Source organism: Theropithecus gelada, chromosome 20 (genome assembly GCF_003255815.1).
Source record: "Theropithecus gelada isolate Dixy chromosome 20, Tgel_1.0, whole genome shotgun sequence".
Classification (NCBI taxonomy): domain Eukaryota; kingdom Metazoa; phylum Chordata; class Mammalia; order Primates; family Cercopithecidae; genus Theropithecus; species Theropithecus gelada.
In genome coordinates, this window is record NC_037688.1 from 15,640,849 (window position 1) to 15,655,403 (window position 14,555).

Sequence of the window (14,555 nt, forward strand, 5' to 3'; positions counted from 1 at the left end):
AGTGATCTTCTCACCTCAGCCTGAGTAGCTGGGATTACAGGCAGGCACCACCACAGCTGGCTAATTTTTTTGTATTTTTAGTAGAGACAGCGTTTCACCATTTTGGCCAGGCTGGTCTCGAACTCCTGACCTCAAGTGATCTGCCCACCTTGGCCTCCCAAAGTGTTGGGATTACAGGCCTGAGCCACTGTACCTGATGACCTTTTTAAATGGTCATTTAGTCTTGGGGAATGAATAAATAAGTAAATAAGTGTCAGAGGGACGACTGCCGGCCCCTGCAGGAGACAGGCAGAGCTGATGCATGATTGCTCTGCTGGTTGCTCTGTCTCTGTGAAGAAGTCAGAAGCTCCAAGAGAGAGAAACTTCTGCCTTCAGCAAAGGAGACGCCTCTCGTCACTCTGCCTCCCTTAGACACTGATTCCAGGGTTGTGGGAAGTAACACTCAGTAGGTGCTCAAAATAGTCTCTAGCTGTTCAATACATGTTAACTATTGTTGCTCCCATTTTACAGGTAAGGAAACTGAGGCCGAGTGAAGTGAGATCGCTTCTCCCACACCACACAGAGGGAGAAGAGCCGACACTGCCCTCCCCCAGGGCCTGGGCTCATAAGCACCATGGTGGTCGGTGTCCTCTGAAGGATAACAGCCCTTCAGAGGATGCTACAGTCCTCCTTCAACCCCTCTTCCAGCCTGAATGTCCCCATCCCATCCATCAGGCTCCAAGGTGAAGGCGGAAGTGAGGCCAGAGGGGCAGTACTGTACCAAGTGAGGGCATGAGGAAGAGATGATGACATAGGCTGTCACTTTTACCACCACACGATCATTAGAGCAGCTGCTTTGTTTCTTCAAAGAACCTTGAAATAGCGAGGGGTTGGAGGAGGATGGTAAGGCATCCACAGAGTGACTGCCTGGTGCTAACATATCCTGGACATATGGATGTGGCCGTTGTCCATTCAATTACGCTTTTTCTAAAGAAATACAACTTAAAGTAACAAAGCATAATGTCTAACTACTGCTTACACTGGTTTACAAAAGTAACAAAATGTAGGCCAAGAGTGAAAGTAGCTTGGCCAGGCACGGTGGCTCACGCCTTTAATCCCAGGACTTTGAGAGGTCAAGGTGGGTGGATCACTTGAGGCCAAGAGTTCAAGACCAGCCTGACCAATATGGTGAAACCCCATCTCTACTAAAAATATAAAAATTAGCCGGGTGTGGTGGCAGGCGCCTGTAATCCCAGCTAACTGGGAAGCTGAGGCGTGAGAATTGCTTGAACCCAGGAGGCAGAGATTGCCGTGAGCCGAGATTGCGCCAGTGCACTCCAGCCTGGGCAACAGAGCAAGACTCCATCTCAAAAAAAAAAAAAAAAAAAAAAAGTGTGAAAGGCGGCAAATACCTATACAGTTGGGTTCCTATCCACTAAGCCCACTAAGCTTTGTCCGCAGTCGCTGTGACATCTACCAGCAGTTCTCTCCCCTACTCTCCTCTGTGGCGCCCCCTACTTCTCTCCCCTCCACCCACCAGCTAGGGCAGAGAAATACTCAGGAGCCCTCCCAGGACTCATACACGACAGTGAGTACTAGGCTTAGCGTTGGCTTCAGGACAGCTTAATATTAACACCCCTCCAGGCAGCTGTTCTGCAGCCTTTGATTTCCCCTGGAACATGATTTAGGGTGGGGAGAACACCTTGCTCTAGGAAGGTGTTGATTAGAATGTGAGGTGCTCCCCACCTTCTAGGAAGTATCTGACAGATGAGCCACTTTTATTGAGGGGACCGAGGCTTCAGGTGGGCTGGGTGAAAAGAGGTCAGGAGTTTGAGACCAGCCTGACCAACATAATGAAACCCGTCTCTACTAAAAATGCAAAAATTAGCTGGGCTATGGTGGCATGCGCTTGCAGTCCCAGCTAGTCAGGAGGCTGAGGTATGAGAATCACTTGAACCCAGGAGGTGGAGGTTGCAGTGAGCCGAGATCGTGCCACTGCACTCCAGCCTGGGCAACAGAGGGAGACCTTGTCTCAAAAAACAAAAACAAAAACAAAAACAAAAAAAAAAAAAAAAAAAGAGAGAGAAAAGAAAGAAAAGAGGTGGCAGACACACTCCATAGAGGAGAAATTCCCACCCACCTGCTGTTTTTTTTGGTTTTGTTTTGGAGAGACAGGGTCTTACTCTGTTTCCCAGGCTGGAGTACAGTGGTGTGTTCACAGCTCGCTGCAGCCTTAACTTCCTGGGATCAAGTGATCCTCCTGCCTCAGCCTCCCAAGTAGCCAGGACTACAGGTGCGTGCCACCATGCACTGGCAAAAAAAAAAAAAAAAAAAAAAAAAAAAAATAGCCAGGCACAGTGGCTTATGCCTGTAATCCCAGTACTTTGGGAGGCCAAGGCAGGCATATCACTTGAGGTCAGGAGTTCGAAACCAGCCTGGCCAAAATGGTGAAACCCCATCTCTACTAAAACATAAAAATGAGCCAGGCATGGTGGCATGTGCCTGTAATCCCAGCTACTCAGGAGGCTGAGGCAGGAAAATCACTTGAGCCTGGGAGGCAGAGGTTGCAGTGAGCCGAGATCACGCCACTGCACTCCAGCCTGGGCAACAGAGTGAGACTCTGTCTCAAAAAAAAAAATAAACAAAATAATAACAAAAAACTGTAGAGGTGGGATCTCCCTTTGCTACCCAGGCTGGTCTTGAGCTCCTGGGTTCAAGTGATCCTTCTGTGTCAGTCTCCCAAAGTGCTGGAACTACAGGCACGAGCCACCATGCCCGGCTGTCCACCTGCTTCTTATGTATAACCTCCACGTGTGCCTGCCTAGTTCCCTTGTTCCTGGCATGGGTAAAATAAACAGGAGGAAGCCTTTTGTAAAAACCTTCCGCTTTCTGGGAGGTGCTAGACCCTTCTACCATCAAATCTTGCTGGTTTGTTTTCATTGGCTCTAAGCACTGCCCCGCTGATGCGGAAAGACCTGCACATCCAGGTCTAGCCCAGGCCAGAGAGCCTCGTGGTCTCTCAGACAGGCCAGCACGAGATGTCCTCACAGGGAAGCTGAATGATGGGCAGGGAGTTCTGCTTCCCCTCGGGGCCTCAGTTTCCCTGTTGGGATGAGGAGGGTGGGCGTGGACTCTCAGAGCCACCTGGGACTGACGTTCTGCTTCTCTAAGCCCTGGGCCCAGGTCCCTTCTCTGCCCTGGAGTAGCCGTCTCCCAACTCCTCATGGAGCAGATGGGGACGTGGTGGCCGTGGGGTGCACTCAGTTGACTGTCCTCATCCCCAACAGGACTTGATCTTTGACCTGGGTGACCCTGTGAGGTGGGAGTACATGCTCCTGGGGACTGATAAGTCTCAGCTGTCCCTGACTGAAGAAGATGACAGTGGGATAAACGATGAGGATGATGTGGAAAATCTGGTGAGTCTCAGCAGCTCAAGAACCGAGGGAATGTGTGTGAAGGCTTCAGGGAGCCTGACAAGTGTCCCCAGAAGCATGTGTGTGGCAGTGGGGGATGGCTCAAGTAGACCAATGATCCGTTCCTCAAAGCAGGAAGGCTTGGGCAATTCCCTTATTTTACAGATGGGCACATTGAGGCCCAGAAAGGCCAGTAACCTACCCAGGACCTCCCAGTGGGTTAGGGAAGGGACAGGACTTGAAGTCAGGTCTTCTTCCCCCCATACCATCCACCTTGTTCAGGAGTTGCCCTGCTCCTTTGGAAAGATGCCCCTTGCCAGCCTGGGCAACATAGTGGGACCCTGTCTCTACAAGAAAATTTAAAAATTAGCTGACTGTGGTGGCATGCACCTGTAGTCCCAGCTACTTGGGAGGCTGAGGCAGGAGGATCACTTGAGACTGGGAGGTGGAGGCTGTAGTAAGCTGTGTTCCTGCCACTGCATTCCAGCCTGGGCAACCCCACCCCACCACAAAAAAATAAAAATAAAAATAAATTTAGAAAAACAAAGTTGCAGAGCAGGGTCATAAGACCCCTGGGAGTCCCAGAGCTGGCTGTTCTCAGTTCCATCCCAAGTAGCCATCATGAGCCCCACACGCTGCCAGGCCTTTCTTGTCTGTTCTGTCAGTTCCTCTGAAAGTCGTTGGCCAGGGCCTTACCCACATCACCAGCCTCCCTTCTCTGAATTCAGTTTCCGCCTTTATGTGAAATAGAGGCAGAAGGGTCATAGTTGTATTCACAGTAATTCTAATAGGTGCATTCGTCTGGCATCACAAAGCACCACAGATGGGGTGCTTAAATGACAGAAATTAATTTTCTTACAGTTCTGGAGGCTGGAAGTCTGAGATCAAGGTGTAGACAGCGTTGGTTCCTTCTGAGCCCCCTGTCCTTGGCTTGTAGACGGCTGTCTTCTCCCTGTCTTCACACTGTCTTCCCTCTGTACAAATCTATGTCCCAATCTGTTCTTATAAGGACATCAGTCATATTTTTTTTTTAATTTTTTTGAGGCAAGGTCTTCTCTGTTGCTCAGGCTAGAGTGCAGTGGCATGATCATAGCTCACTGCAGCCTCGAACTCCTGGGCCCAAATGATCCTTCCACCTTGGCCTCTTGAGTAGCTGGGACTACAGACACACACCACCACACCTGGCTAATTTTTGTTTTTCAGAAAGACGTGGTCTTGCTATGTTACCCAGGCTGGTCTCGAACTCCTGAGCTCAAGAGATCCCTTTGCCTTGGCCTCCCAAAGTGTTGGTATTACAGGCATGAGCCACCATGCCCAACCAACACAGTCCTATTGGATTAGGGCCCACTCTAATTGAACTCATTTGACCTTAATCACCTCTCTAAAGACCCTGTCTCTACAATCATTCAAACAGTAAGTGATCAAGACAACAACAACAACAAAGATAATAAAGAAAAATAAATAAAACAAATATAGTCACTTTCAGGGCTTAAAACTTCAACCTATGAATTTTAGGGGGACGCCATTCAGCCCGAAGTAAAAGGTAGCACTCATATAGTCCTTACTAAGCATTGGGATCCGTTGTATCTATTTAACCTGAAGTAACTCGTTAAAATCCCCACAGCCACCTGGTGAGGTGGGCACTGGTATTACCACCTGTGATTAATATGATCCCATTTTACTGATGGGAAGACTCACAGAGAGGTTAAGTCACTTACCCAAAGCAACACAGCTGGTAAGTGACAGAGCTGGGATTTGAACCTACACAGTCTGGGTTCTCATTGGTAACTCTGTTCTACCTCCTGGGGCTGCTTGATGTGATGTGCTTGGCACAGCAGTGTAGACCGCCTGAAAAGGGTGCTGAATGTTCTCAGCGTCCTCATCTCCAGAGACTGGGAACATCTCGTGTGCAGTAAATCCGGGCATAGGCGCCCCCTGCTGGCCGTGGGGCATGGACCAGCCAGGGCCTGAGAGCCCAGCCCTGCAGGCAGCTGGCTTAGTGCCAGCATGGCTAATAATCAAACAGTTCCAGTCACAGAGTCCTGGTCCACCCTGGCCCAAGAGCCCTCGTTACAGCAAAGATGGACAGAGGGCAACCCAAAGAGTCAGAGCCCAGTCATGGACCCCCAGGAAAAAACAGACTCCCGGTGACAGCCCACCCACCTGGCTGTCTTGGAGATTTTTGACAATACTAACTGCTGACTGCTCACCCATTTTTGTCCCCTGCAAAATGTCACAATTAGATAAGCAGGTGTCAGACGTATGAGCAATGTTTGTGGAAAAAAGGTTTTAAGTTGAGAAAGTCTTATCCAAGTTTCTGTGATTATCTAGTTTGAGGACCATTTATCTAGATCGGGCCTTATTTCACAAATGGGGAAATTAAGGCTCAGAGAGGAAACAATAATAGGCTGGGCACGGTGGCTCATGCCTGTAATCCCAGCACTATGGGAGGCCAAGATGGGCGTATCATTTGAGGTCAGGAGTTCGAGACCAGCCTGGGCAACATGGTGAGACCCGCCCCCCCATCTCTACTAAAAATACAAAAATCAACTGGGTGTGGTGGCGCATGCCTGTAATCCCAGCTCCTCAGGAGGCTGAGGCAGGAGAATCACTTGAACCTGGGAAGTGGAGGTTGCAGTGAGCCAAGATCATGCCACTGTACTCCAGCCTGGGCAACAGAACAAGACTCCATCTCTAATAATAATAATAATAATAATAATAATAATAATAATAATAATGTCAGCCAGACAGAGTCCCAAGGCCTTTACAGACATTATATCATTTAATCCTCCTAAAAGATCCGGTTTACAGTTAAGAAAACTAAGGCTTAGAGCAGTTAACAGACTTGCCCAGGACCCCTTAGCTGGTCTTGGAGAGAGGGTGGGGCTTGGGCGCCCCGACTCCAGAAACACCTCTCTAATCACGAAGGGCCTGCAGCCAGGGCAGGGGGTGCTGCTGTCCTAAGCCAGGCAGGTATAGGGAAGAGCTCCCTGCCCAGAGTAGACTCCTCCTCTTCCACATCATGAGTCGTGCTCATGACCTCCAGTTCCCCTGGGGAAGCCAACGGACCACCTTGGCTTGGCTCTGCAGGCAGAGGCAGAGCTTTGACCATAACTTCTGCTTCCAGGCCCTGACCAACACCACCTCCCCCACCCGCTTCTCTCCCATCAGGGCAAGGAGGATGAGGATAAGAGCTTCGACATGCCCCACTCGTGGGTGGAACAGATTGAGATCTCCCCGGAAGGTATTTTCTATTTGTGTGTTCACTTACCCTCTCCAGATCCAGTTCCTGGGCCTCCAGAGAGGTCTGCAGCAGCAGTGAGGCGGGGGGACACAGCACGGAATGCCGTGCTCCACATTTCCACCCTTCCCACCTTCAGCTGCACCCTCTCTCCCTCCCTCCTCCCTTCCTGCCACAAGCACTCAGCTCTGACCCCGAGGCCCTGACACCAGTCAGGCACACAGGGCGATGCAGCTTAGTGAGCATGTGTGGGATGATGGCGTGTGGGCGGCAGCAAGGCCTGGGAACCCAGCCCATTCCCCTCTCACACTCTTCTACCCAGAGGAGGCTACGGGCAGTGCCCAGATGGTGCGGGGGGTCTCAGGACCAGAGAGGGGCAGGTAGAGAAGGCAGGAGGGCAGGGACTATCATGCTCCATGTCAATATCTGCTGGTGCCCACCTAGGGAGCACCCAGGCCTATGGGGAGGGCATGGGCTATTTCATCAGGGTGGGAAGTGCCAGAGAGGGTGTCATGGGAACCCAGAGGAGGCGCACCCAGCCCAGCACTGGGGGTAGGGCCTGGGGATGGGTGAGCAGAAAGGGGTACCAGAAGTAGGCTAGAGGTCACCTGGGCAAAGTTTTGAAGGATCTGAAGGAGTCAGTCCAACAAGAGGAGGAGGGGATGATGGTGTTTCTGGCAGAGACCTGTACAAGCAAAGGCCTGGCAGTGGAATAGTGTGGTTGGCTGCGGGGCAGACCCTCTGATGGGGCTCAAATCCCATTCTTGGGTGGATTTGTGCTTCTGTCTTGCCTGAGAACCCCTCTAGGGCTGGGGCCACCCCGGTGATTATTCTCCTCGGCCTCTCTGGATCGGGCTTGGGGCCAGAGGAGTTCAGTACACAGAGAACGGGCAGTGGATGGATGAGTGGCTGGGCAGGGCTGGCCCTCCCTTCCCCCAAACTAGGAAGGATAGACCCCAGCTGACTGTGTCCACAGCATTTGAGACCCGCTGCCCGAATGGGAAGAAGGTGATTCAGTACAAGAGGGCAAAGCTGGAGAAGTGGGCCCCGTACCTCAACAGCAACGGCCTTGTGAGCCGCCTCACCACCTACGAGGACCTGGAGTGTAAGGGGGATTGCTCTGGCCATGGTTCCAGGCCCGCCCAGGGGCGGGGGTGGCTTCTACTCTCTCTGGGGGCATTGCTGGCCTCTGTGTGCCTGGAGTAAGTAGGGGTTGAAGACTAGGGGAGCTGGCCTGGCTGCAGCAAACGTCCATCGGCCCCACAGGTACCAATATTTTGGAGATAAAGGAGTGGTACCAGAACCGGGAGGACATGCTGGAGCTGAAACACATAAACAAGACCACAGACCTGAAGACAGACTACTTCAAACCTGGCCACCCCCAGGCTCTGCGCGGTATGTGGCTCCCCTTTCCTGGGCCGGCCAGGAGCCTGGGGTAGAGGCCTCACACACCCTGTGGCAGGTGGTATGTGGTGGGAGGAACCAGCGTACATATTACACAGGGGTTCTTGGGCAGCAAGCAGTAGAAGCTGCCCTGCCTCCCTCAGCAAACCCGATGTGTGGGAGGTCAGGGAAAGCTCAGAAAATCTAAGGAAACGTGACAAATGCTCCTCCAGGAAAGCTAAAGGGGGCACCACATGCCCGTTCAGTGGTTGGAATCAGGCCAGAACCTCACCATGAGGTCACACGGCGGCGGCCATATTTAAAGGAGGCAGTGCCGGGCACAGGGTCTCACACCTGTAATCCCAGTACTTTGGGAGGCCAACGTGGGCAGTTGAGCTCAGCGGTTCAAGACCAGCCTGAGCTATATGGTGAAACCCCATCTCTACAAAAAATACAAAAATTAGCCAGGAGTGGTGGCACATGCTTGTAATCCCAACTACTCAGGAGACTGAGGCAGGAGAATCACTTGAACCCAGGAGGTCGAGGCTGCAGTGAGCCGAGATTATGCCACTTCACTCCAGCCTGCGTGACAGAGAGAGATCCTGTCTCAAGGAAAAAAAAAAATCCTGACCAAGAAATTTACAAAAGAAAAGTATGGGGTAATATACATTTTTAAAAATGATCAACCTCATTTGGAGGTTGATATTGAAAAAAAGAAACTAATAAGGTCCCTAACCAATAAAGGATCCATCTTATAACCCCCATGTTGGCAAAGATGAAAAAAATGGTACTACTGGGTATGAACAAGTGTGGCAGCAACAGTCACTCTGTGTCACTGTTGATGGGACAGCAAATTGGAACTTTTATGGAGGACAGTTGGGCAAAATATTGATAATGACCACAAAACGTGTACGCTTTTGACTGGGCACAGTGGCTTACACCAATAATCCCAGCACTTTGGGTGGATCACCTGAGGTCAGGAGTTTGAGACCAGCCTGGCCAATATGGTGAAACCCTGCTACTACTAAAAATACAAAAATTAGCCAGGTGTGGTGGCAGGTGCCTGTAGTCCCAGTTACTCGGGAGGCTGAGACAGGATAATCACTTGAACCCAGGTGGCGGAGATTGCAGTGAGCTGAGATCGCGTCACTGCACTCCAGCCTGGGTGACAGAGCGAGGCTCCATCTCAAAAATTTTGTACACTTTTGGACCCAGCAACTCCATTGCTGATAATTTATTCTTAGCAAATAATGGACAAGAATGAAAAATGCACGATGCAGATGTTCATCATGGTGTTGGTAATAATCAGAAAAAGTTGTACACAACCTAAACACCCAGCAATAGGGGACTGGTTCCATAGCTAACCTCATCCATAATGTGGGGCTGTCTTCTCCCTGGGCCTGGGGTTGGGCGATCAAGCCAGCAGCCATACTTCCTAGTGCTCATGTAGCTGTCTCCTCCCACCTCCCGCTCCCCACCCAGTGCACTCGTACAAGTCCATGCAACCTGAGATGGACCGTGTCATTGAGTTTTATGAAATGGCCCGTGTGGATGGCCTGATAAAGCGGGAGGAGACAGCCAGGACAATGACAGAGTACTATCAAGGACGCCCAGACTTCCTTTCCTACCGCCATGCCAACTTCCGACCCCGAGTCAAGAAGCTCGCTCTGAGCAGTGCAGAGTCAAACCCCCGGCCCATTGTGGTAAGAGCTCGCCGGGGCTGGGAACAGGTCGCCCTCCTTCTCTGGCAGCTGACGTCACCTCTGAATGGTGAGAGCCCTGGCTCTGGGGTGGCATTAAGGCCTGAGACATATCCAAGGGCACCAATGATGAATGAAGCATTTTACCAAATGTATTAGTCTGTTCTCATGCTGCTATTAAGAAATACCTGAGACTGGGTAATTTATAAAGAAAAGAAGCTTCATTGACTCAGTTTCGCATGGCTGGGGAGCCCTTAGGAAACTTAGCATCATGGCAGAAGAGTCCTTTTCACCGGGCAGCAGGAGCGTGAATAAGTGCGGAGCAAAGGGGGAAACCGCTTATAAAAACCATCAGATCTCAGGAGAATTCACTCACTATCATGAGAATAGCATGGGGGAAACCACCGCCATGATTCTACTATCTCCACCTGGTCCCGCCCTTGACCTATGGGGATTATTACAATTCAAGGTGAGATTTGGGTGGGAGAACACGAAGCCAAATCGTATCACCAAATGCACCATCCTGGGGTTGTCTGGTGCCAGACTGTGCCCTCAACCATGGGGCCAAGGATGTGTTATTTCCTTATTGTTATGCAAAAATACACACTCATGACTAAACATTTGGAAAACATGTAAGAATGTAGAGAAAAGCAAAAATATCTCAGAATGGCATCTCTCATATATTACCATGGATTATAAGTTTGGTTTTGAGAGTTTTTTCTAATGTAATTGAGATAGGGACCTGGGAATTATAGTCCCTGTATTACCCACTTAACATGAAATTGTGCATTTCCCCCTCCATGTCATTACAATTTAGTTGGCAACTGTGTGTAATGGCAGCATGCAAAGAAGCTCTTTCTAGCAGTAAGGGATGTCTAGGGGTCTAGCAATGGAGTAGGCTGCCTGCAGAGGTAGTGAGCTCCCCATCTCTTGAGGTAGGCAAGCAGAGTCTTGAAGGAGCTGAGGAGGGGCCCACCACCATACGGGACTGGAGTGGCCTGTCCCTGAGAACCCACGAAATCCATTGTCTGCTTAAGAGGGGCTATTCCACGTGAATCTCCAAACAACCCCAGACTCCAGGGTCCTGAAGGTCCGTTGCTCCTGCCTTCGGGCATGCAGAGAAATCTGTCACACCCTCATCCTTTGCTTGTTCTCGCCTCCCAGAAAATCACAGAGCAGTTCTTCCGCAACCCAGCGAAGCCCGCGGAGGAGGACGTGGCAGAGCGCGTGTTTCTGCTGGCCGAGGAGCGCATCCAGCTGCGCTACCACTGCCGCGACGACCACATCACAGCCTCCAAGCGCGAGTTCCTGCGGCGCACCGAGGTGGACAGCAAAGGCAACAAGATCATCATGACGCCCGACATGTGCATCAGCTTCGAGGTGGGCATGGGGACCACGGCGGGCAGGGGTCGGGTGTAGGAGGAACCGGAGCTCTTTGTCTTATTCCAGCAACGTGGGAGAACCTGGATGGGCACTGGTGAATCCTGGCCCCGAAATTCATCTTTGCCCCTTGGGAAAACCAAAAGTTCCCATCTGGGGACCCTTCTCTTTGCAGCTCCTCTGAAAATCTTCCCTTTTCTACCAAAAAAAGAAAATTCAGCAGGCTAAGACGACTCCTCATGTTCCCCACTCCTGGTCAGGGCAAACCTCAGATCCTAGGGAGGCTCTGGGGGAGGGGAAGATTCTCACCACCTCTGAGGGGCTAGCCTTCCTAGTCAAACCCTCACTCTCCTGGCACAGTCCCCAGCTTTTCTGAGTCTTCAGTTTCTCTTTTATTATTATCTGTGTTTTTATAAGTGAGAAAATTAAGGCTCAGAGAGGTTTAGCAACTTGCTCGAGGTGACACAGCTAGAAAGTGGCAGGGGTAGATTTGAACCCAGGTGATCCTATGCGCTGATCATGGCAGCCTCTCTGTGTTACCGAGGTGGTTGTTGTCCCAGGTGGAGCCCATGGAGCACACCAAGAAGCTGCTCTACCAGTACGAGGCCATGATGCACCTGAAGAGGGAGGAGAAGCTGTCCAGACATCAGGTCTGGGAGTCAGAGCTGGAGGTAGGGTCCTATGGGAGAGTGAGCAGGTGGGCGGTATCTTTATTTTTGAGATAGGGTCTCGCTCTGTAACCCAGGCTGGAATGCAGTGGTGCAATGATGGCTGTACATCCCGGGCTCAGGTGATCCTCCCACCTCATCCTCCCAGGTAACTGGGACTACTAGCGCACACCACTATGCCTGGCTAATTTCTTGTTTTTGTTTTTGTTTTTTAACAGACAGGGTTTTTCCATTTTGCCCAGGCTGGTCTCACACTCCTGAACTCATGCGATCTGCCCTCCTTGACTTCCCAAAGTGCTGGGGTTACAGGAGTGGGGGGGTGTCTTCATCACGCCCTCCAACACTTCTCATTTCAGGTGCTGGAGATCCTGAAGCTTCGAGAGGAAGAGGAGGCGGCGCACACGCTGACCATCTCCATCTATGACACCAAGCGGAATGAGAAGAGCAAGGAATATCGGGAGGCCATGGTCAGTCCCAATCCCTTCTCCAGGCCCCAGCTTTTCCTAGACCCCCCTGGCCTCCAGGGTGGTGGGGACCATGAGGGATTCTGCTGAGAAACCCTCTGTGGGGGATACGGTTATTGATACCATGCGGTCATCCTTGCTGCCGAGCTGACCGTTTCTATGGTTCATCCCAAAGAGTACCTGGGATTTGGGCAAGGTCTCCCCCCATCCCCAGGGGCTGTAGCCAAGCCAAGGCCTGTGGTTGGGAAAAGAATTAAAATTATGTGCCCACCTCTACTCAGGGCTCCGACTGAGGTTGCACCCTGGGTCAGAGGCACCAGTGAGCTACCTCTGGCTCCAGGCCTGAGCAATCCTGCTCTCCAGCACAGGGAGGGCATTTGGGTTACACCCTCAGGTTGCAAGGCCCCACCTGGTTTTCAGGGCTGGCTTCTGAATCCCTTTCACCAACCAAGTTGAGATTTCTAAAAATAGTTTGGGGATCATGAGGCAGGACGGTGCATCAGATGACCGTTCTCAGATCCCAGGGGAAGGTGTCTGCCCCCACGTCTCCAACTTCACCACCCCCTGTCTGCAGATGTAGGACACAGTCCCCAGGGTGGAAAAGAAAAGTGAAGGGAGTTACTGGCAGTTTTTAACTAACATCATTAATAACCACTACCATTGACTGAATAAGCATCTGCTGTGGATTGTCAGGCATCAGGCTGCGTGCTTTACAGACATGATCCTGTCAGATCCTCAGAGAAGGAAACCAAAGCTCAGGTAGAGAGACACAAATTCATGTAAGAAAAAAAGAGTTGGCTGTCACCAGTAAACACAGGTCCAGAGGCCAGACACAGTGGCTCACGCTTGCAATCTCAGCACTTTGGGAGGCTGAGGCAGGCTTATTATAAGGTCAGGAGATCGAGACCATCCTGGCTAACACGGTGAAACCCCATCTTTACTAAAAATACAAAAAATTAGCCAGGCGTGGTGGCAGGTGCCTGTAGTCCCAGCTACTCGGGAGGCTGAGGCAGGAGAATGGTGTGAACCCCAGAGATGGAGCTGGCAGTGAGCCAAGATCACACCACTGCACTACAGCCTGGGCAACAGAGCAAGACTCCGTCTCAAAAAAAAAAAAAAAAAAACACAAAAACCCAAAGGTCCAGAGACCAGCATGCAAGCCCTTCTAAGGCCTGTCTTGGAGGCGCCATGCACCGGGACCTGGCTGTGAGGTCCGGCTTTGTGCTGGCACACTGCTGATGCAGAGCTGGAGAGGTCTCTGCAGTTCCTGCTTATCCAGCTGACTGCCCCTCACCCTTACAGGAGCGCGTGATGCATGAAGAGCACCTGCGGCAGGTGGAGACCCAGCTGGACTACCTGGCCCCATTCCTGGCCCAGCTCCCGCCAGGAGAGAAACTAACACGCTGGCAGGCGGTGCGCCTCAAGGATGAGTGCCTCAGCGACTTCAAGCAGCGGCTCATCAACAAGGCCAACCTCATCCAGTCCCGCTTTGAGAAGGTGCCTCCAGCGCCTTTGTTGGGGAAGGGATCTCAGCATCTGCATCCAGAAAATGGGCCCAGGGCTGTCTGCCCACCACCTCACAGGCTTATGAGGGCCTGATGAGGGGGATGAATATGTCAACGCTTGGAGTTTCCAAATGACTGAGTTGTTCCTCCTCACACTTGTTTATCAGATAGACAAATGGATAGGGAGATGGATGGGTGTATGTATGGATAGGTGGGTGGGTGGGTGGGTGGATGGATGGATGGATGAATAGATGGGTAGACGAATGGATGGGTAGATAGATGGATGAATAGGTAGATAGATGGGTGGGTGGATTGATAGGTGGATAGATGGATGGATGGGTGAATGAATAGATGGGTGGGTGGATGGGTGCATAAATGGATGGATGGGTAGATGGATGCGAGGATGAATGGATGGGTGAGTAGATAGATAGGTGTAGGGGTATATGTATGGATAGGTAGGTGGATGGATGGGTGGGTGGATGAGTGGGTGGGTAGATGGATGAATGGTTGGATGGGTGGATGGATGAATGGATGAGTGAGTGAATGGGTGGATGGATGGATGAGTGGGTGGATAGATGGATGGGTGGATGAGTGAGTGGGCAGATGGATGAGTGGGTGAGTGGATGGATGAGTGGGCAGGCGGATGGATGAATGGATGGATGGGTGGATAGATGGATGGATGATTGGGGGATGAGTGAGTGGGTGGGTGAATGGATGAGTGGGTGGGTAGATGGATGGATGGATGGAAGGATGGTTGGGTGAGTGCGTGGGTGGATGGATGAGTGGGTGGATGGGTGAGTGGGTGGGTGGATGGATGAATGG

At 51.4% G+C, this 14,555-nt stretch overlaps 1 protein-coding gene across 4 annotated transcripts in view; it reads left to right on the forward strand.

Annotated features, from left to right (window-relative positions):
* DRC7 (dynein regulatory complex subunit 7) overlaps positions 1–14,555 on the forward strand; it is a 36,082-nt gene that overhangs the window by 20,121 nt on the left and 1,406 nt on the right. For all 4 annotated transcript variants that reach the window (XM_025370443.1, XM_025370446.1, XM_025370448.1 and 1 more), the window contains 9 exons: positions 3,267–3,395; positions 6,564–6,636; positions 7,610–7,738; positions 7,900–8,028; positions 9,499–9,719; positions 10,881–11,096; positions 11,657–11,767; positions 12,121–12,231; positions 13,531–13,725. In XM_025370443.1, the coding sequence (XP_025226228.1) occupies positions 3,267–3,395; positions 6,564–6,636; positions 7,610–7,738; positions 7,900–8,028; positions 9,499–9,719; positions 10,881–11,096; positions 11,657–11,767; positions 12,121–12,231; positions 13,531–13,725 (1,314 nt within the window). The remainder of the gene's footprint in view (positions 1–3,266; positions 3,396–6,563; positions 6,637–7,609; positions 7,739–7,899; positions 8,029–9,498; positions 9,720–10,880; positions 11,097–11,656; positions 11,768–12,120; positions 12,232–13,530; positions 13,726–14,555) is intronic.